The 23,269-nt window shown below is 43.9% G+C and overlaps 1 protein-coding gene across 1 annotated transcript in view; it reads left to right on the top strand.

The window, feature by feature from the left end:
- Impg1 (interphotoreceptor matrix proteoglycan 1) overlaps positions 1-23,269 on the top strand; it is a 123,549-nt gene that overhangs the window by 87,937 nt on the left and 12,343 nt on the right. The window contains exons 13-14 of the mRNA XM_031344992.1: positions 8,293-8,831; positions 11,818-12,037. Of these exons, the coding sequence (XP_031200852.1) occupies positions 8,293-8,831; positions 11,818-12,037 (759 nt within the window). The remainder of the gene's footprint in view (positions 1-8,292; positions 8,832-11,817; positions 12,038-23,269) is intronic.

The raw sequence follows: 23,269 nt of genomic DNA, 5'->3' as shown, positions 1-23,269 counted from the left end.
GGCACCCTCCGCCCAGTCCTCCCACGGCACCCTCCACCCAGTCCTCCCACGGCACCCTCCACCCAGTCCTCCCATGGCACCCTCTGCCCAGTCCTCCCACAGCACTCTCTGCCCAATCCTTTAGCTGCAGACATGGGGCTAACATGGTAAAAAGTATGGATGAGGTGCCCAGAATTAGAAATAAAAGCCTGAGCTTATTAAGTTGATTTTAGGATACTTCCATTCTGTGGAGAACACAGAAGTGCTCAACACAGAAGTTTTATTGCCAAAGAGGACTGCGTATATCTATCATGTATAATGTGACCTTTAAGTATATTCATACACACACATATGAACAGTTCGGCTGAGATAATGTATGCATTACCATTTGGTCATTGAAACTCTGAAAATGAACTCTTTCGGTAAATATGAAAATGTAATTTTAACTACGGTCACCATGGTTGGATCTAAACTTCCCTCTTACGTAACTGAGACTCTGTGTCCTTTGACAAATGACTGTCATGTCACAATTCCCAAGACCTATATAACAACCTTCCCGCTCTGTCCTTGCATAGGTTTGACTTCATTAAGATTCTACATATAAATAAGATTGTGAGGTATGTTTGTGTTCCTGGCTTATTTCATGGAACATGCTGTCCTTGGGTTCATATTTGTAATCACAGTGGGCAAATTTTGTCTTGAAGTTTAAAACAGAACTTTTTTAAGTGTGCATATATCACACTTTATTTATCAGTGTGACTTTTGATAGCCTTCTTCCATAGGTTGACTTCAGTAAACATGGAGGTGGTGACCCTAACAAAGATCTCATATGTATGTATATGCATATGAAAATCTTCACAGGTTGCATAACTAAAAACTTCTTAAAGTAGTTACCCCAACTATGTTCAAAACAAGTTGTGGTACGCAGAACTGATTTGGAATGCTAAATAACGGAGGAATTCAGAAATGAAGTAGAATGTTCCTACTCCGAAATCTTCAATGATAGGTGTCATTCCACACATCGCCCAACCTACACAGATAGGACATTGAACATTTAAACTGAGGCAAGTTGGGAGTGTGGTGCGCATCTGTAATCCCAGCATTTGGGAGGCTGAGATAGAAGGATTGCCTTCACATCAAAGGCCACAACTCCTTCAGTGGATACATGCTTAAGCCATTCACGGTTTGCCCAAACCATGTATGAAGGAACAAATTAGTGATAGCAAGTGAGATGACTCTCCTGAAGGTTATGGTGAGTCAGAAAACCCAACTCCAACATTTCATATACTGAAAACTGAGCTAATTGAAGCATTCAAGAAACCTCAGAGGGGGCAGCAAAGTGTGGCTATGCTCTGTTCAGGAATGAAGACAGAAAGTACCTGTCGCATTAGTTTGGCGAAGAGCAAGCTCAAAGTTGAATTCTCCACCTCGCTCTGTGTCTTCTATCTAACTGCTGTCTGTGGTTACTGGATTGTCTGTAGTCCGTCCGTCGTCTATGTCTGATGTCCTTGCTGCCTGTGTGGTGGGCTGTGGCTGTGCCCATCTGTAACAACGGGCTTTGTTCTGTGTTCTTTGAGCAGCACAGAAAGTGTGGTGTGGAAAAAGTATGAAGATCACTTTTAGAGATCTTTAACGGGACTTTTCAAAGGAAAGAGTTACTTTACTGAACCTAGAATAGAACTCAAAACTGCACACACACACACACACACACACACACACACACACACACATCGTAAGCGTATATCCATGTTGTTTCCAACCACAACACATTACTTTCGACCACAACACATACAAACACTGTTCTGTAGGGGGAGGGAGAATATGAAAAGACACATAATGTAAGATCAAAATGATGCACTTAGTTGAAGTTGTAAACTCTGATTGCATGGAAAATCCAAGACATAGTAAAGTTACTTACATTGTTCTCTTAAAGGCACGTTAAATTTCTACAAGCTAAGCCCACAGGACTGTGGGTTAAGTAGCCTGAAGAAACCTCGAGCACATTGTTAGCTTGGCTGTAAGGTCTGGCAAGAGTACTCATCCTTTGGGGTCAAAAGATACTTTTCAGAAAAATGTTATTACCACACTGAATTATACCATTTATGTAAATTGTTTAAATGAAAAAAAAAATGCATACATGGGGGAAAAAATAGTTGCTGGAGTTTCTCCGTTCAAGAATCTCAGGCTTAAGGCTCGTGGGAATTTATGTCCTCTCAGAGTAGACTCGCTAAACCTGTGAAGCCAACTTCTTCTCCAAGGGACAGAGCTATTCCTCAAAGCATCTCTTCCTCAGCCTTTTCCTCCCAGAGTTTTCAGGCTAGGGACTGTTGTGCCCGCGTCTGCCACAGCTTTGCACAGGGGCAATTAGTGCGCGTGCCTTGTAGTTTCAACAGGCACCCCGCAGGGCAGCCACTTCAGCCTCAGGAGAGCCCTGCTTAGCAGGGAGAGAGGCAGGCCTTTTGAGTCTGGCTTCCAGGGAGTCAAAAGACCGGTCAAAACAAATAATTACTCTTCTTTCTTCAGTAGGCCCATTCTGCTCACGAAGTCCTGGTGCTGAGGATGGAGGCTGCTGTTTCCCAGGCTACCGCCGAGCCTTAGAGCAGAGGGAAACAGGAAAAGTAAAAAATGCCACGCAGTTCACCGTGAGCGCTGAGATCCGGCCAGGTTTTCGTAAATTAAGCAGCCCGGTGGTTGCTAAGCATTACGAGTCAACTTTCAACTTTCCAGCGTTTCGAGAAAAATCCGTTCTGACAACCCACCAGTCCCGTGTCACTGTCCTGAAAGAGCAGACTGATAGGGGTTCTTGCTTTGTGGCTCTCGTTGATGCCACTCCTCTGTTCCTTTGTAGAACCGCATTTGAATCTCCAACCGTCTCCACACCTAAAGAGCGACCTCTTAAGTGAAGATGTCGCTAAGTGTGGCGTCTCATGCCTGCTTTCTGTGAGGCCCCTTACTTTAAAATGTTGCCTTTGAACGCAACTGTCTTCCTGGCCCTCACTCTTCCTCGCATTTTTAAAAAGAAATCATTTATCATTTGTTGACTTTCTGTTAGTGGAGATGATGGTTTCAGTTCCTTTCAGTGTGATTTCCTTCAGCCTTCCCTACCAACCCTTCGGTAAATAATACAACTATCATTAAATCAATAGTTAACATTCAGCTTATATCCGTAGGTGTACTGTTTGCTCTTTACTTCCTGATTTCCATGAATTTGAACTTTGTTTTCCTCAGGTTAGCCTTCTTTGTATATATCGCTAGCTCCCCTGAGCATCCCACTACAATGTCCAGTGTAGCAGCTATAGACACCCGGTGCTGTGGCTCCTCAGTTTCAAGTTTCAGAGACACGTTCCCTTCTGAGGGAGGACTACTCTCTCAGCCTTGACTTCTTCACAGGGACTTCTTTAGAATTCCCCCTTGGCCTTGTCTTTCCCCCAGTGAATTCTCTGATCCCTGTGTCCCAGGTTTCCTCTTGTGTTCTGGAATACATTCTCCAGCAATTTTTGCCATTATAAATAAACGGCAAAGGCAGACAATTGTTTTTCACTTGCCAGTTATCTACAAATGAAGATGTAAAATTATTTTGTAAAAATCTTCACACTTTCATAAGGCTTAAGGACATCTGTGTTTCCTGTAGCATTAGACAAAGATAATCCTTGTTTGTTTGTTTGTTTGTTTGTTTTTAAGCTTGAGGACCATTTTATTGGCGATTGGAAGAGAAACCATGGGGTAAACAGGCAGCTGAAGGAGTATTCTTCAGAGAAATAATTTTTAGAGTGTCAGAGTGTGCATGCTTGGAATTTTAGCCTGTTTCTAAAGAACAGACAGAAAGGGAGAAAAGGAGAAAAATCACCCTTTTTTCCGTTAGAATTCAGAAAAGCAGGCAGGCTTAGCAGTGAAGATCTGCGAGCCACTGCCCACATTCAGTCTTGAGTCTCTCTCTCTACTTAGACGTGCGGTCTCCATTTTCCAGAAGCTGTCCCTGAAGGTTTTGTTCGTTTATTTGTTTTGTTTTTATTAACCATTTCTTCTACTTTCTTTGATTACTCTCTCTCTTCTCTCTCTCTCTCTCTCTCTCTCTCTCTCTCTCTCTCTCTCTCTCTCTCTCTCTCTCTCTCTCTCTCTCTCTCTCCTAGTTTTCGAGACAGGGTTTCTCTGTGTAGCCCTGGCTGTCCTGGAACTCTGTAGACCAGGCTGGTCTCCAACTCAGAAATGGATGTCTAGGAGAATTCTGTCTTCAGCCACCATGACCATTGGCAGATACTGCACCATTCAATGGGGTCTCACTGCCCCTAAACCAGGGGTCGCCTGAACATGATGCTCTCCTTCCTACACCCTTCTCCTTTGCATTTTCTGGGTTTATTTCCAGATCACCTCCCCATACCTGCCATTCTGAATCTTCTGATGTGTTACTTGAAGGATTACTTTTCTGGCTCCCTCCACTTAGGAGACTGACAGCTGTTTTGTTCAGTGATGTGCCTGAGCACCAGGACCAGCAAATGGGAAGCTCTCGATACCTATTCAGTCATTAAAATGAATTAATAAAAGACACATTTCCTCATTCTATAACATGAAGGGAGTTGTAATTTAAAAGGTAGTGTTTCATATAAAACTAAGAATGTGCTGGCTGTGCCAGCTGAAGATCTAAAGAATATCAGAGAATATCTTCTTAGACTATTTCAACATGAAACGGGCAAATGCTTGAGGCGTGTGCCTGACAGGGTGGATGTGATCCAGTCTTTTGTTTGCATCTCTCCTTCTGCCTGCTTGCTTTTCCTCACCTCCCCACTCCATACCCTCCCCACCCACCCTCCCGTAATCTCACAGTCAGCCGTTGCCGTCTCTTCCTTTGGGTGTCAGCTGCCACGTGTTCATCTACTTTGAGTTGGCCCATTTTAAAATGTGGCCTTGACTTTGAACAGACGCCCCCCTCCCTCCACCCCTCACCCCCTCCCTAGAAAGGAATGGAAATAACCATCTCCTCTCTGCCTGTAGCTGGGCTTTATGCCAGAGCCCCATCATGCACAAACACTTCACCCCTTTGTAGGACGCATGTACACTCTCTCTCTAACGTAGTTATTCTGAGTTTTTTATTTTTCATATTCTGTGGTGAAATAAGTGGCCTTGTCTGTAGCTCTTGACTTCCTATCGCAGCATTTCAAACTTAATAATAGAATAGCCTGTGTCATTGCCATGTCTCATATTTACATAAGAATAGGGTAAAGGCATAATTATTTACATCAGAAGTCATGGCAAGGTTTGAATATTTTTTTTCCCTCAGAGGTGCTGACTATTGCCTCAGTAGATTCAGTCTTGAGCTATTAAAAAAAAAAAAAGAATAGAAGAATTTTTAATTTTTTTCTTTTACTTTTGAGATTAAGAGAAACTGCAAAGCACATTTAAATAGGGTTCCTAGATTTGGCAAAGAAAAATAAAAGATTGTAGACAAGTTTGAATTTTCCATAAACACAAGAGTAATTTTTTAGCATACAAGTGTTTCAATTGGTGCTTTATATTTTAATTAAGCAGCCCTACATTTTAAAACCCATTTGTATGTCACTGAGATGGCTCAGGTAGGTTCACTGTGGATGTGAAGAGTTAGTCTTAAAGTGCCACAGAGGGAGAAATGTACAAAGCCCCTAACTGATGACACGAAGCCCAGCCTATCTTAAGCTGGTTAAAGTCGGTAGAGTGGGAAAAGAGCAAGTGGTGAGACCCTGGCCCCAGAGCACACTCAAGACACCCATCATGGGCCTCCATGCCTCTCATTTCCCAGCCTCTATCATGTGTCATCTGTAGGAGCACAGAGTGCACATCCCAGAAGCACAGATTCAAATGCGTGACACAAAGAAGTCAGGTCAAATCACAGCTAGCACTGAGACGATTTCTTTCTTCCTTTTTTTTTCTTTTTATCTCATCTGTATTTACCTTTTAAAGCAGAATGTGATTGGGTACTATTATTCCCATTCACAAGTCTTGCTGAGTTACAAGACCTAGGGAAAGAGACACTTTGAATTTACTCGTTCGCATGCCTTGCACAGATAGCTTAGCACAAGCTACGATAAAATATTGTATGCTGAGTGAATTAAGCAACAGAAGTGTACTTCTACATTCTACTGTTAAAGAAGTCCAAAATCTAGATTGGTACCTAGCCTAATCAGCATCAGAGAGGCTTCACCCAGCAACTGATGGAAACAGATGCAGAGACCTACAATCAAACACTGGGCAGAGCTCAGGGAATCCCAAGGAAGAGGTGGGGTGGGGAGGATTGTAGGAGCCAGCGGGGTGGAGGACACCACAGGAAAACTCACAGAATCAACTAACACAAGAGTAATTTTTTAGCATACAAGTGTTTTAAGAGTCCCTGGGTCTATAGGGACTCACAGAGACCGAACTGACCATCAGGGAGCCTGAATGGCTGTGATCTAGGCCCTCTACACATATGTTACAGTTGTGTAGCTTGATCTTCTTACAGGACTCGTATTAACTGTGTAATCAGGGGCTGTCTTTGACTCCCTTGCCTGCTTTTGGGTCCGTTTTCCTCATACTGGGTTGTCCTGTCCAGCCTTAATACAAGAGGAAGTGCCTAGTCTTACAGCATCTTGCTATACCATGTTTGGTTGATGTCCATGAGAGGCTTGCCCTTTTTTGAAAAGAAACAGAGGAGGAGGAGAGGATAGGGTTTCAGGAAGGGTCTGGAAAGAGAGGGGGAGGCAAAACTGTGGTCAGATTGTAATGTATGAAAGAAGAATAACTTTTAAAAGCTAAAACAAAAGCATTCCAAAATCAAGCTACTGCTGACAGACTGGATCCCTGGGGACGGTACTTCTCCTGGGTTGTTTATGGATGTCATAGATGCCTTCTATCGTCTCTCATAACTGTTCAGATGAGGGTACCAATATGATCCAACAAAGCTTCCTCTCTCACAACCTCCCTCTCTCCCTATGTCCTCATCTCTGAGTGTTATTATATTGTGGGATAAGAGTTCTCCACATGAATTTGAGAGGTATACAAGCATTCGGCTCACAGGAAATGAAGATTTAAATAAAAATCTCAGTTTATATTCACAGAGATCATGGAAAATCAGCAAATATCATTTCTGGCAGTTAACTGAATTATATGGTTAGACACATCTAGGAACTTTGTGCTGGGGACAACGAGAAAGGAGTGTCCTCCTCGGAAATGGAAGCATAACTCAAGCAACAGTAAGGTTTTCTTTTAAGAAAGTAATGAGGCTGATATGACTCTGCCTCTCGGAGCCGCTTAGAACTTGGAGTTTCAGTTTTGGTGATTGCACTGTGGTAAATTATTTGAGTGCAAGTCTGAAGATTCTATCCGCGCTCAGACAGACCATTCATCATACTTAGCATGCAGGTTTCAGCAGAACTTTCCCATAGATTTGCCAAAATGCCACTGGAAGTAATCATAGAAAATTGCCTGCTTTGTTCACCGAGTCCCTTAAGTGCAATCAGTGGCTCTGGATTTAGGTTTCTTGGACTACCTTAATAATCCATCAATCTCTCTATCTGAAAGGTTCATATAACTACTTTCTTGGTTCATAAATACTTACTGTTTTTAATTTTGTACCGAAAATGGAAGGGGCTTCAGCAGTCCTATGTGAAAGCAATGAAAAGGCTTGAAATATTATCAAACACTTATCAAGCCGCACGTTCAATATAAAGTCCAAATATACGTCACCCACACCTTTACATCCTCAGCCAGTCTGCAAACAGTCAACTTATTCAATCTGAATATCCAGTTGTGAAAAAAATATATAGTGAATTTTAGGTCATAAGGCTACCAAAATGTGATCATCGAATCCACAAAAAGTTAAGTGTGCAAAATCCAGGTTTGCAATATTAGAAGTAAATAATAATAATTAAAAAAAAAAAATCTCTGAACCAAAACTGCAGAAAGTTGTCTGGAAGTTCCAGGTGAGGGGGTGGCTTTAAATCTGTGCCAGTGGCTGCTGTGGTTTTAGTCACTCTCCTCTAGTGCTTAGGAACTCTTTCATCTGATCTGCAGGTGTGCTAAGTCTACCTGGACAGTAATTCTAGGAAGTCGAATTAACTGATATTCTTCTCATCTCATATGTGTAGAATTTGGGGTCTGGATAAAGAGAGTCCAGAGACCTGTGCTTCGTCTCCCTAAGTTTGGATACAGCATCGCATGCCCTTTCTGTACCAATCTCCTTTTTAAAAAAAAAAAATAATTGAAATTTTCAGTGTAAACCTGGTATCTTTCCTTAAGGTTGATTAACTTTCTCTCTTTTTTCATTTTCTTTTGGGGTGGAAATAATTGGACATAAAACGGCATCAGGCGTGCCCTCCAAAGACAATGCTTGGTCTCCACCTGTATCAGCATCGACTTCCCAATCAGAAAATCTACCTTCCTTTACACCTAGCATCTTCTCTCTGGATGATCAAAGCCCCTCTCCCTTGATGACCACTGGCCCAACCACACTCATCTCCAAGCTCACTCTCCCCACTGTTTCTCCCATCCGCCAATTGCCTCTGGAAATGTCACATTGGCCTGCGTCTTCCAGTGACAGAGAGTTGATCACAAGCAGCCACGACACAATCCGAGACCTAGATGAAATGGATGTGTCTGACACAACTGCCTTGTCAGAAATATCAGAACTGAGTGGATATGATTCTGCCTCGGGTCAGTTTTTGGAGATGACCACGCCCATCCCAACATTACAGTACATCACCACCAGCTCTGAGACCATTGCCACCCAGGGCCACGAGCTCGTGGTATTCTTCAGCCTGCGCGTTGCTAACATGCCGTTCTCCTATGACCTGTTCAACAAGAGTTCTCTGGAGTATCAAGCCCTGGAACAACGATTCACAGACCTGGTGAGTGGGCATGGCTTGGCTTTTGCCACTTGCTGTGCCTCCTTGTTCATTTGCTGTCACTTTAGGGTTACAGTAGGATCATTGTTCATCCTGAGCAACACAGGGTAGGAGGAGATGAGCATTTGAAGCTGCCATGCTGTTGCAGAAGGCATTCATATAGAGTTCTGAGGCGATCTGATTTCAACCAAGGAAACGAATTCTATGGTGGACAGTCTAGAGGAACAAGTTTGTCCTCTTTTTTTTTTTCATTTATTTATGTATGTATTTATTCACTTTACAGTCCTCACCTTCCAGTTCTCCTTTCACAGCCTTTCCTCTCTCCCCCTTCACGTCTCCTCTGTGAAGGGAGAGCCCCTCCCTAGCAGCCCACCCTGGCGCATGCGCATCCCCTCCCCCGAAATAGGGTATCGTCCCAATTCTGTTGCCTGCCTGTGGATCCTCTTCCGCAGAGGGAAGGGGTGTGCCTAGTCCTGCAGTGACAAATTTATCCTTAAATTCTCCCCGTTAGAGTCGGTTCTCCCTAAGTATTTTTTTTTCCCAAATTTGATACAGAAACAGTATAGTCCAAGTCAGAAACACTGAGCTTGGAATTTAACAGTAGTATAAGAGAGCGCACAGAGCCATGCTACCCAGCATGGAAGAGGAGGAGAGTTCAGGTATAAAACCTCTCTTAGGTTGCTGTAAATAGCTGTATAGCATGTCATCTCTGATCCTTGGCATATAAAGTGAGAAGATTTTCGACATGGATGCATTCTGATAACAGGCATCCCCAAACTCATATCTTAATTTTGTTCCTACATGTATAGTAAGAAATACATGTGTGGCATTAAAGGTTTAACCCGATGATGGCCTTAACAGTTGTGTCTGATTAAATAAAATGCACAATGCCTATCCCAACATGATTTCTGACAATATCAGAAAATATATATGCTTCGTATAAGTTGAATTATCATAAGGTTTGAACATTTTTCAAGACTCTATGCTCTGTACATACACACACACACACACACACACACACACACACTCCATGGGGTGAGGATTGAGACCATCTTAGGGAACAGTGTCACAATGAGCCTCACCCCGGTGGCTTCATTAGGGTTTGTCATATGCTGCCATAACAAAGACCTTAAGAACAGTGACATTGGGGCTGATGAGATGGCTTAGTGGGTAAGCGCACTGACTGCTCTTCCAAAGGTCCTGAGTTCAAATCCCAGCAACCACATGGTGGCTCATAACCACCCTTAATGAGATAGGATGCCCTCTTCTGGTGCGTCTGAAGACAGGAGACCCACATTTATTACACCAGTGGCTCTGTCACCCTAGAAAGGTTTCCTCCTTTGCAAAGCAAAGGCCAAATGTTTTCACTTGTGAGATGAGAGAAGAGAAAGAGCCGGGGAGAGCAGACTGTCAACACGTCCCCTGCACACTCTGTAGTGATGGAGCTGGTCACATGACCAGGCTTGGCTGTGTGGAGACTGGAAAAATATCATCACTAATGAATCCATTGAATTCCTGGGGATTAATCTGGGAGACATGACGGCTAATGGTTGGTACACAGGGTGAAAACTGAAATCTCCTCCCCAAGGCCAAAGCAGGGCTAACTCAAGAATGAGGTCAGCAGAACAGTAGAGCAAATACAGAACAAGCACAAGGAGCAAATTCCCAACCCTGGTATAAAGTTTCATTTGGTTTTCAAGATAATGCTGTCCTACTTTGCTTCTCTGTTGTCATATACAGTTACCAAAGTCAACTTGGAAAGGAACTGGTTAACCTTTCAGGTTCTAGTCTCTCATTGAGGGACTCCAAGGCATGAACTTAAGACAGGAGCTTAATGCAGAAGCCCCTGGGGGAATGTTGCTTACAGGATCATTCTTCATGACTTACTCAGCCTGCTTTCTTGTATAACCCAGGACCACCAGGCCAGAGGTGGCAAAACCCACAGTGGGCTAGGCCCTGCCACATCAATCATTAGTTAAAACAAGCAACACAGACAGGCCCATGGACCCACCTGATGGGGGGGGGGGGGTAATTCCTTAATCGAGGTTTCCTTATTCTAGGAAATTCTAGTTTTTACCCAATTCATGGGACTAACCAGCATACCTCATGAAGCAAGACCAGAATCAAAATTCTGGTGGGGCAGAGAGAGGAAGAATGTGTGGCACTGGGGCAGGTCTGGAAGCTTGCTGCTTGAGCCTTCATGCCAGTTGTACTTAAACAGCTGTCTGTCATTCAGGAACACTTCTAGAGTCAGGAAATGAGGTTCAAAGAGTTCTGGAAAATAACCTTAAAGATGGCGATGGTTCACAAAAGACATGTGTGTACACACGGGAAACCCTGAGAACGCTTTTGAGATTATTAAATTATGTTTGAAAAGGAATCCCCAGGAAGCTACCTGTGCTCTCTGTCACCCAGTTCAGATAAGCATGTGGTCCCACACAGCTACTGTATTGCTCAATGAAGGCCATCCAGCTAGTTGGGACCAGCTTTGGCAACCCCCGATCCTGATTTTTCTCTTCCCTCCTGCATGCTATGAAGATTTTCTGCACTGACAGAAAGACAAAAAGTGGGTTCTCTTGGTTTTTTATCTCAATGGGTCATTTCAAATTGACTGCTTCCATTTACCGAGACATAGGTTGGTTGGCTCCTGGGCTCAATTTGGAATAGTCACTTAAAAAGAATTAGTAACCTGGCACTGTTTGGCTGATAATGTTGGCTTGTTTATTTTTGTTTCTTTTGGTTTGTTTTAAGCATCTGTTCTTACAAGGAGGCGTGAAGAAAATCCCTACCCATCTATCTCAATGCAGGCAGAAAGGTAGAAATATGAACATAATTACTATAAGTAGATCATTAGGTTGTGGTGTGCTGGTCTCACATACAACAAAAACAACAATGAAGAAGTGAAATGTAGGGCCACTTCATGAAAAGGGAGCATAAAGAGGTCTAGCAGTGGCCGAGCTAAGGAGTAAACCGTCTTATTCTTTCACAGCTGGTTCCCTATCTTCGATCGAATCTTACGGGGTTTAAGCAACTGGAAATACTCAGCTTCAGAAACGGAAGTGTGATCGTAAACAGCAAAGTGAGGTTTGCAAAGGCGGTACCCTACAACCTCACCCAGGCGGTGCGCGGGGTCCTGGAGGATCTTCGGTCCACTGTAGCTCAAGAGCTCAATCTGGAAATCGAAAGCTATTCCCTCAACATTGAACCAGGTAGGTGAAGCCAACAAAGAAAGTCCGGGAACTTTTGGTTCCTTCTGTTCTGCTTTCAAGCATGCTGTTCAACTGTCAAAGTGCAACAATGAAACAATGCAACAATGCAATTTAAATTGGACTTAACAAAGCAACCTTTTAGAAGCTATGAACCTCCTGATTAAGGAAGGAGGGTCTTTGACCTGTAGGCTCAAGTCTTCCTACATTGAAAAGCAAACAGTAAGGGCGTCTCTGACGGCACAGTTGGAGAGCCTCTGTTTTCTCGGGACTAAACTTTTGCTGTGCTGAAATTGTTTGAAATATAGCCCCAAACCAAGCTAGTTTCTATTCTGCTAAAACTCAAAGGCACTTTCTAAGAGAAGCTGCAGCAATCTGGAAGAAATATTCCTCTTCCAGAAGTCTATGGTTGCAGGAAACTATCAGGATAGTCTTTTCTTAGCAAAATTCAGGATGACACTGAGGCCGAACCCCGAGAAGGCAAAAGAAAAAAAGAAAGGAAGGAAGGAAGGAAGAGAGAGAGAGAGAGAGAGAGAGAGAAAGAGAGAGAGAGAGAGAGAGAGAGAAAAGAAAAAAATCAAAATTCAAACATGGAGAAATCACCAAGGAAGAAAATGTTGATTCTCAGTTGCACACTAGTGCTAGCATAGCATCCATGTGTATAAAACTAAGAGATAACCAGAAACTCTAAACAGAAAGCAAACACTTGCTCCAGCAACAAAGCAGTGTGCCCCTGTCGTGGGCCAAGGCTGAACTGGGGACTGTTTCTACCGAGCTCTACAAAATTGTTCTCTAACTAACTGCAGGAAGGTTTTTAATCCCCCCTCCGGGTGTGCAGGACAGGAGGGCTCCGCCCCACTACCAGAGCAGCCTTCCAGTCAGATTCAAAACAGTTTCCTAATTGGCTATGAATTAGTGAAGTAGATCTTTTAAAGCTCTCCCTGGCTCTCTGTGGACTAACTACCAAGACAGAGGGAAAAGGCCTTGGGCAAAAATACAAGCCAAAAAAAAAAAAAAAATGCTCAGTAGGAAACATTTCTCTTTGACAGAGCAAGCTTTGGAGCAATCCTACAAAAATTGCTCAGTACCTCGGTAAACAGCAGCATTAAAAAGGAGAGCACAGCCTTGGGCCTGAGCTGGGAATTAGTTACCTCCAAACACGACCAGAAGACTTCTAGACACCCCCTCCCCGAGCAAGCCAAGACCACCTAAACAGCAGGGAAAGACTGACCGCCTCCATCCACAGAAGGGATGCAGGGCAGAGGCTGACCTTGCCAGTCAGATGGTAAAGCTAACAGGGTAGATACAGGAGAACGAACTCGAGAGCACGGGAAAGGTGGGAGCCCAGACCCCTGCCTTCCTCCATCCCTCAGTCAGCCAGCAGTCCTTAGGAGCCCACTTAATATACAAACTGTCCATGGAATGTGCAGGCCGGGGAGAGCCAGGGTGTATGTCTCTGAGGACAGGAGTTTCAGCATTAGGAACCACTCGACAAGTGCCTTAGAAAAGCGCCAGGCCATGACTGTGCCAGGGCCTCGACTGATGCTTGAAAGAAGTACAACCTAGCCATGGCCTGGACAATCCAATCCTGAATGTGCATCCGATGTGCTCAATTTCCATTGTGAAATGTTGCTAAAACTCCCTTCCCCAGGGGGAAACCTCCTAAGGTCCCGAAACCAAACTGAGGGACACAGCCACCAGCATTCACTCTGGAGAACCATTGAGTTTGTTAGGCTTACTTACAGAGCCATGGGTGAAGGGTATAGATGGGGACATGAGTGTCGTGAAAGCAGCCACACTGCAAGGTCTGTGCCCAGTATGCATGATGACTCCCCTGTGGCCAGGTAGATGAAGTCCTCTCTCAAGTCTCAACTTATCTACTCTAAGCCTTACCTGAGGTCACATGCAAGTAGAGAAGCACTTCATGCAACTGGTTGGTAAGAATGGCTACACACTGACGTGAGAGTCCTCGCATGACCCTTCCCATCCTTCCTTCTGTGAGGGACCATCAACAGCCGACAGGCCCAGATGTCAGGGTTACAACATTGTCATCATGAACTTAACTATTAATTTAGGACCTCCACAAGGTACCACAAAGAGTGATAAAAATCAGCACGGCATGGTATTTGTGAGGTAATTGGAGCTGAGGTTACCTTCAGTAGTAGCCTGTAAGCAAGCGTGCTGTGTGGCCTATCCTCTAGGCAGCTGGGGGTAGGGGGATGATGGCCCTAACATCAGCTGCAGTTCCCGCTAGACCCAAATGTATGCTGAGCTACCTAAGAGAAACATGCCTCCAGGCTTCCCAGGATGCTGTGGGGTACATACCCAACTTGAGAGATGGAACAGATAGGGGAAAGACAGAGAGAAAGATCTAGAAGTGATCTGTCTGCTTTCTCCAGCCCTAAGGAGGAACAACTCAGAAATCCTCAGAAAATTAGACATACTAATTGGGTCCATCAGTAAACATGGATGAAAACTGTTGGAATGAATGAATGAATGACCACTCAGAAATATTCATGGGGAGATGTTTTGCAGAAGTTACTACAGTGTTCCACTGAGCTTTGGGGTGAAATAATTCTCCATACTCTATTCTTTACTAGCTGTCTGGAGATAGAAAACCTATTTCTTTTTTTTAAAAAAGATTTATTTTATTTATTTTATGTGTATGAGTACACTGTAGCTGTACAGATGGCTGTGAGCCATCACGTGTGTGGCTGCTGTTGAACTCAGGACTTCTGCTGGCCCCGCTCGCTCCGCACCAGAAGAGGGCGTCGGATCTCATTACGGGTGGTTATGAGCCACCATGTGGTTGCTGGGATCTAAACTCGGGACCTTCGGAAGAGCAGTCAGTGTTCTTACCCGCTGAGCCATCTTGACAGCCCAGAAAACCTATTTCTAATACATAGAAAATTAATAAGAGAATAACTGAAGGACAAAAAATATAATTAATATTAAAAGTCTGCTAGGAAAGGACTATGATGAGCCTGCTAGGACATTAGCAGTGCTCCAGACAAAAGCTCTGAAAACAGGAAGATTAAAAGCATAAAGATGGCTTTGTAAATGTTTTTAAAATGAGTATGGCTTCTTCTAGGTAAGTCAAAATGTGCATGCACACTACTCACCTACGAGAGATTCCAATTACTTTGTGTTGTGCACAGGGAGAAGCCATGGCTCTGAACTACACTTAAAAGTTTTCCTTCTCATCAACAATAATGTAGATGGGAGAAGACAGGAGGAGCCGTGGGTGGGACCAGGTCTGAGCCAGTGAGCTTCCTTGCTCACAGCTGTGGATCCTGGGCAGTCTCACCTCAGACAAAGGGCAGATGCATGCAGGGAACCAGCAAGCGTGCCTCAGAGTGGCTCATCAGACCTTGAACATCATCTCTGATCTCATAAGCATCCCTACACCCCACCATGGCCTGTCGATGTGTGACAGTCCCTGGCCAAAGGAACTGTACAGAAAGGGCATCTTTTAAACTATGCTGGCATCAAAAATATGTCTTTTTAGTTCAAACATACCTTTTAATGGTCATTTTCTTATGTAGCAAACTTCAAGAAAGTTCCTGTGAGCTGGGATTGGTGCCAGAGGAAGAGAACTATGATTCCCTTTAAATTCCAGCTTATTGAGACCTGGCCACCTGCGTAGAAGGAAGTGTAGAACTAGACATACTCCAAGGCCTCTGACCCCTCTTCATTGATGAACTGGCCAATGAGTAGGCTGACGGCCAAAACCGTAGCTGCAAAGACCCAGGGCTGTGGAGGCTCACACTCCAGATGACACAGCAGAGTACAGACTGTCACCAGAAGTGATGGCTATTGGGAAAGAACAAGTAGCAATCAGGTACAAACACTGACAGACACATAGACAGCATCCTCATTCACAGGTGACCCTCCCCTGCCGCCCTGTTTGAAGCCTCGTGTCAATGTGTCAATACAGAACAAAGAGATGGATCTCCACAAACCTCAAAGCTCAACACTGTTGCTTGGGGGGAAAAAGCATTCATTTTTTAGTTCTACGAATTGCTATGTCTTATAAAATATGTTGAACACATAAAATCTAAAACATTGTTCTTCTTTAAAAATGTCTTGCCATGTTATAGTGAAGTTTCATATCATCAAAACTCCTGTTTGGGGAAATAAAAAACATTTTTATTATTATATGTAGTGCTGGAAATAGAAGCCTCATATATGCTAGGCCATGCTACATCCACAACCCCTCTCTTTTTGATTAAGAAAGAAATAAAGGTCTCCATGTTGAAACAGTAAAGAAAGTATACATGGGGTTCTTCCACCATTTTCCTTTTGATCTAGCCATGTGACAGTTCTTTTGTCCCTAGTTTTACAGAATGACTGACTAGGCCACGTTTTTCCTTACCATGATGTATTTGAATAGAAGCTCTTCTGGTGACTGATGGGCAAGCCAATTACGATGTCCTCCTCTTACACCCAACTGCTGCTACCTAGCAGATGGTGCTGCTTCTCGGGTCCCTGGACCCTGAATGAAGACAACTGTAAATGGGATTTAAATTCCCATTCATATGGCTGAGTGGCTGGTGTGGTCTGTTCAGGTATACAAAGTTAGGGCTGACATACAAGAGTATCAGTCCAAGTATGTGAAAGCAAGAGAAAGAGAAGTGAGAGAGGCCTGTGGGTGCTGATGAGCAAAGGCCCTTAAAATTCCAGGTCATTTTCGACAAATAAAGGAAACTCCTCTGCTTCTGGTCTTGATTGTTTGAGCATTCGGTGGGAATCAGCGAGACTGGTGCACTCTGTCTGAGGAAAGACTCTTAAAGAGAATTAAGGGGGGAATTCAGAGAGGGGGGAAGAGAGAGAGGGGGGAGAGAGAGAGGGGAGAGAGAGAGAGAGCGAGGGAGAGGGAGAGAGAGAAGGGAAGCCACTGGAAGCATTGTATATTAAAAACAGATACTTAGCTTTATCTATGGGAAAGTCTATCGACAGCTTATCTTTGGAAAGTACAAAAGGCATCCCGTGAGTCTAACCTGTTCCCAGCAGGGCAGCGATACACTCTGTAGCAACAGTGAGCTTCTGGGTTTCTACCCTTTCCCTTCCCTCACCATCTTGTTGGGGAAAGTCATCTATAAGCCATATAAGCCAGCACTATACACAGCCAGGCTTCACCCCTCACACACACGGCTGAGTCCCCCCCGTCTGAAACCATCTGACCTACGCCCACTGCCTCTCCCACCTGCCCTGAGAGTCTCTTCCTCGAAACATAAGATCCATAATTGCCATATGAACAGGTAGGGGGCATGTGCTTTAAAGGTTTCATTTGACCTCTAAGCAAATCATTAGGCCGCACCGCCTGTGGAAAAAAAAGATACAGAAACAGGGACAAAAGCCAACATGAAAGCAAGACTGAGACTCTAAACCAGAAAGCGCAAAAGCTGGAGCTTTATGGTTTTCTGTCTGTTTAACTTCGAACTTTACAGAGTTGTAAAATGCCTAGGCCAGAATCACGTAGTCGATAGTGAGTCAAAGAACTGACTGGCTTCCACGCATCAGCAAAGGTACAGGAGCCAGATAGTAAACATTCCAAGCTTTGCAAGCCAAAAGTAAAAACTGAAAATATTATGTAAGTACTTACATAACTATCTAGAATCTAACCATTTAAAAAGGTTTAAAGACATAAGCATTTCTGGCTTGCAAGTTGTTCACGGGCAGGCAGCTAGCGGGGTGGGCAGTGGTAGCCTCTGCCACTGTTGTGACAGTACTGAAGGTCACACTGTCAGTTTCTGTCTCTATTCCCAAATACTGGGTGATTTTTCTAAAACTATCAGCAGTTATGTAACCCTTCGCTCCCTCTGGCCCTTTTCTTTCCTATTATAGAAAAGTAAGTAAATGATAATGTAACCATGACACGGGTTTCTGACTGTCCACATGTTCAGAAACAACTGTGGATAGTCTGTCAGGAGCCAGACACTCTTATGGAGACCAGGACACAAAGAGGAATTAACGCCAACCCTTCCCTCAAAAAGCTAGGTCCCAGGATGGCGAGATGGCTCAGCGGGTAAGAGCACTGACTGCTCTTCCAAAGGTCTTGAGTTCAGATCCCAGCAACCACATGGTGGCTCACCACCACTTATAATGAGATCTGACGCCCTATTCTGGTGTGTCTGAAGACAGCTACAGTGTCTTACGCCCAAGCAAGCGGGGCCATCCTGAGTTCAATTCCCAACATCCACATGATGGCTCATGACCATCTATACAGCTACAGTGTACTCATACACATAAATAAATAAATAAATAAATAAATCTTTAAAAAAAACTTAAAAATTAAAAAAAAAAGCTAGGTACCTAGCAAGGGAAACAGAAACAAATACAAAAAGTTGTACTAGAGCCTGTTAGGAAGCATAATGTGGAATATTAATGGTGGGAATATAAAGGGGGAAGAGGGCAGACGGACAGAAAGACAGACACTGACACAGAGAGTGACTGAGAAACACTGAGACCAAGAGAGACAGAGACAGAGTGAAAAGGGGCTGGGTCCTGCTATGTGGCCAAGACATTCAGAGGACGGAGGGAGGAAACCTCAGCCATGTCTGGTCCCGCGACTCTTCCAGTGTAGTGGGCAGCTGTGGTACAGAGCGAGGAGAAAGGGGGACTCTGGCTAGAGGGAACAGAAAGCGAAAGAAACCGGGTCACCTCACAGCCCTGTCAGACCTACTGGAGTATGTGTTAATATCCTACTCTTTTTTTGCCCATACTCCCCCCAGTACATAAAGTCATTTAAACTTGAACAGGTTTTGGAACACTCAAAATGTCTGTAGACTTGATACTAGACAGTCCTTTGAATGTGCTCAAGGCAGTTTCTCGTTCACAAAATGTTGCCTTTTTTTTTTAGTAAAGTATTTGATAAAAATATATAGCGACAAAGAATGGCACTATACATGATTTTTTAATTTAAATATAAAATGGACAAATTTAATAAGAGCCCAGAGATTAAGGAAGGAAAGAGTTTTGTTTGTTTGTTTCAGTGCTAATGAAATGGCAATTAGGTGAACTGACCACTCCCTGTGAGGCTGTAGTCTAGATAGAATAGAGGTCAGGAAGGACGTCCGGCCTGGCAGTCAATATGTGGGAAGCAGAACCCGGAAGCAGTTTAAGGGGAACCAGGGCAATGAGTACCGTGAGAGGAAGAGAAATTCAGAAACAGAGTTCTGAGAAACCCTAATGGAGCCATGAGATTGCCAGCAAGAGCAGGAGGCACAGCCCCTGGTTCAAATGCAGCACTTAGGGGAGAGGGAGATAGGAAGATGATGGCAGGGGATGCTGTTGATGGGAGCAACTGAGGTCATGTGAGGGAATAGGTAACACTTGCCAAAGACAGACTAATGGTTTAGCAGGGGCAAAGGCCAGATTTCAGTGAGGTGAGAGGAAAATGGGAAAATCAACATCCTCCATCCATGCTATTCTTCTCGTTCCCTCTGAAGCTGCCAGCGCATCTTCCCACAGTGAGCTTGAGACCAGCCTAAGTTAAGAGAGACAACAACCTAAAGATCCTTACATGCTTCCCAAGGGCATATTACTCCATATTCAAATCGGCTTCTGACCTCCCGTGCCCTCTGAAAGAGAAGGACTCCGTTAGAACCAAGTCCACAGCTAACACTATTCTGGCAATGTTTGGCTTGCTGTTTCCCTTCTAAGAGCTCCCTGAACAAATGGATCTGTGATATAAAAGCACAAACCAATGTTAGAAGTGTCTGTGATTTATAAACTGAAAAACAGAATAAATCACAGTTTGTTCCGCATTCTGCCAACATCTCCAACAACAAGAGTCGTCTTTCATTTCATAGGCTATGAAAATTCCTCAGAAGCATGTAGGGCTTTTACACAAGTTGGCTGTGCCAGTTGAGGATCTCAAGAATGCAAAACCACATATAACTTCTCCCCTTGAATCCTAAGAAACCTCCTCCATACACAGGCAAACCCCGAGGCTGGCAAATGGCAAATGTCGGAATTAATTACAGGCTGCCACCCAAGAGGCTTTCAGCTAAAACGTGGATGAACAAACTCACTCTCACAGTAAAATGCAGTAATTGCCAGATTCCTGTTTAGTAGTTACCACTGAGAAGGAGGCAGATGTCACTCATCACAATACAGACAATAAAACCAGTAATAATCACAAGTACTAATGGACACTATTTTTTTCATCTTAATAAATATACAAAGTAGGCAAAATCTCATAACCTTTATATTTTTGGAGAAAATTTGTGGAGGAAAAATAATAAGAACCTGCCACAAAATGACCAATTCCTGGAGTAGGTGGGATTCAGGTCTGTGTGCATCCCTTTAACCATACCCTGCTCTATGGAATGGACCCTTGTAAGGTCTTCTACTGATCAGACTACATCCTAAGTGAATTCTACTAAAGTCTACATTTCTCCAAATGAAATTTCCTATAGTATTGTGCCATAGTGGGGGAAAAATTGTTTATTCTCAGGAACCAAATTCCCAAACTTCCCAATGTCACTTAATATGCCCTACTATGAGGGGACTTGCCTCCTGTTCCCTTGACCCTGTCTCATAGGGTCATATCATGGGCTCCTTGCCTCCTGAGATAATTTTCCACTTAACTCTTTCCTGTTGGACCTCCAACACTGTCTGAGCTGCCAGACTTATGTCAGCCCACCACAGTTTCACTGTGCCTTCCGTTCCACACACCAATCAACTCACCATGCTCCCTAAAGACATTCCTTGCTCCATCCCCTGAGGCAAGAAAGTCCTAGAAGGTAGGTCAGCCCTGAAAACGGGCTCCCTGCCTCCCCTGCGTCGTAGGTTCTCCCAGCCTCTCCTGCTTCCAGGGTCTCCCAGTGCAATCGAGTAAGGCTGCACGGGCCCACGCTCTTTGCAGACACAGACTGCCTCACGGTGGCCCCAAGAGGCCTGTGTGAGGAGGTGGGAACACTGCTGTACATCTCAGTTTATCCTTGAGAGACTTATCCACATTACTAACAGCTGACCTTCGACAAGGGGACAGAGTACCAGGAATCATTAGGACTTCCTGGACTCAGGATCCTTTGGGCTTCATGATTATTAACACTAATTAATAAAGACTATTAGAATTACTTGTAAAAACGTATGAATCTGGAACATAATATCATCTGGCCTGGGTCTACTAATTTAAGTATTCTGAATTTAAAGACAATTATCTTCGTGGGTCCCCAAAGTACCGAGAGCTGCGGTGATGGGTAGACCGCACCTGCAGCGGACCTGAAAAGGAAAAGATGGCCCAGGGTGTGTGCGCATTCCCGAGCCCGGTCTCCGGTCTCCGCTGAAATCCCGAAGCAGCGACAGCTCCATCAGCATCCCGGGAGCCTGTACACCAGCACAGTGCTCCTGGAGACCCTGCATCCCGCCACCGCTCCCCACTGCGCCTGGCTGGTTGTCAAGATACAAAAAATCAGTTTGGCAGCTTCAGTTTTTCTAGCGCTACTTCTCTACTTCTTTTGCTATTGAGCGCCATCTAGTGAGCACTGTATTTCACATCTTTGAAGGAAAAACAAAAAAGTGGCCCTGAACAACCAACCCCAGGTGAAACCTAATTTTTTTTTCCTTTATAGTTGTGGTTGTTGTTGCTGCTGCTGCTGCTGCTGTTTTTAATTTTTTAAATTAAAATATAATTACATCATTTCCTCTCTTCCCTGCATCTTTCCAACTCCTTCCATTTGCCCACTTGTTTCCTCGTTTTCTTTGTTATTAGTGTACTTGTGTGTGCCCGCCTAAATATATAAATACAGTCTGTTCTGTTTGTTTAGTATAATTTGTATGTATATGATTTCAGGTCTGACCATTGAGTCCTGGAAGACCCATTAGGAGTTCATCCTTAAGAAAGACTTTTTCCTGCACTCTCCGAATTCCTTAGTTGCTCGTGTTTTCTTTCTAAGGTTGGAACCCCCATGAGACCTCCTCCTTCTACATTAGCATGTCTACTGGTGCTGTCCTTGTCAGGTCTTGTTTAAGAGCCATATTGTTGAAGTATCATGGGGACAGCTACCCTGTCATTTCTAGGAGACAGCCTCAAAGCAGATTTCCTGGTCTCTGGCTCTTACAATCTTACCACCCTCCCTTCTAAGATGTTTGCTGGACCTTGGGTGCAGGAAGGGTGCTGTAGATGTACCCGTTAAGGGCTAGGCTCCCTATAATCACTACTTCATTGAACTTTGATCAGTTGTGGATTTCTGCAATGGTCTCCGTCTGTCTGAGGAGATTTTCTTTAATGAGGGGTGAGAGCTAAAATAGGTGTATCTTTATATACTTCTCTGCATATATAAGATAGATATTTTGAATGCACTCAGGAATTATACTGGTTTAGTCGTGGTGGTAGGATCTTCTCTATGGCCTCACTAGCCATGTGCAGTTGGTTAGGTTTCTAGTACAAGAAGGCACAGTTTCTCCCTGTAAGCAGCCTTTAAGTCCACTTAGAGAGCTGTTGGCTACTGCCAAGATATTTATGCCACTTTTACACCCTTATGGGTGTCCTGTCATGGCGGTTGTTGTGGTTCAGGTAGAACTATTGATTGCTTTTCTCCATGGGAGCTTACACAGAACCTTCCAGTGTTATGAAAGCTTAGGGAGGAGGTTTTCAGATGTGTGCTGTGTGATGTAGGACATCTTTAGTGTAATTTTCTCCTCTTCCTTCCTTCCCCAGTCAAAATCCCTCTCCTCTGATGCAAACATATTTTCTGTATCAGTTTTCTGGACTTGCTTATATAATGTATTTTGTGTGAATTTCAAAGGTCCGAGTTTTGTCCATTTCCCCAAAGAAGAGCATGATGGGATATAAGTAAAGGCTGACTTTATCCCAGCTAAAACGACGTCCTCCATTGGGTCTGGCCAAAAAAGAGAATCTTTGCTCTCTACTCAGTGTGTCAGTGCCATGACGACTGTGCAAGGTGCTGGTGTTATAAATGCTTGGAGGAGAGAGATAGTAAATGCTCAACCTACCAAATAAGCAATGAAGGTGTCCTGGAGGTAGGTGACGGGATATAGTGGCAGACCATTGAAGGCCTGGGTGGTGATAGATACTCAGAGGCTAGGAGAGGCAGGGGAAACACCACTTTAAGATCTGAAGAATATGAACTCACTTGAGACCAGAAAAAGACTTGAAAAGGAGAGAATTGGCCCACCAAGAACCTGTAACCTTCATGAAGACACAAATCCCCTATGCTTTTTTAAAACTGAAAGCTTTTTTAGGTTTCTTTATTTTATGCATGT

Source organism: Mastomys coucha, unplaced genomic scaffold (genome assembly GCF_008632895.1).
Source record: "Mastomys coucha isolate ucsf_1 unplaced genomic scaffold, UCSF_Mcou_1 pScaffold23, whole genome shotgun sequence".
Taxonomy (NCBI): domain Eukaryota; kingdom Metazoa; phylum Chordata; class Mammalia; order Rodentia; family Muridae; genus Mastomys; species Mastomys coucha.
Note: the sequence above shows the minus strand (reverse complement) of the source record. Positions and strands in the feature narration are given on the sequence as shown.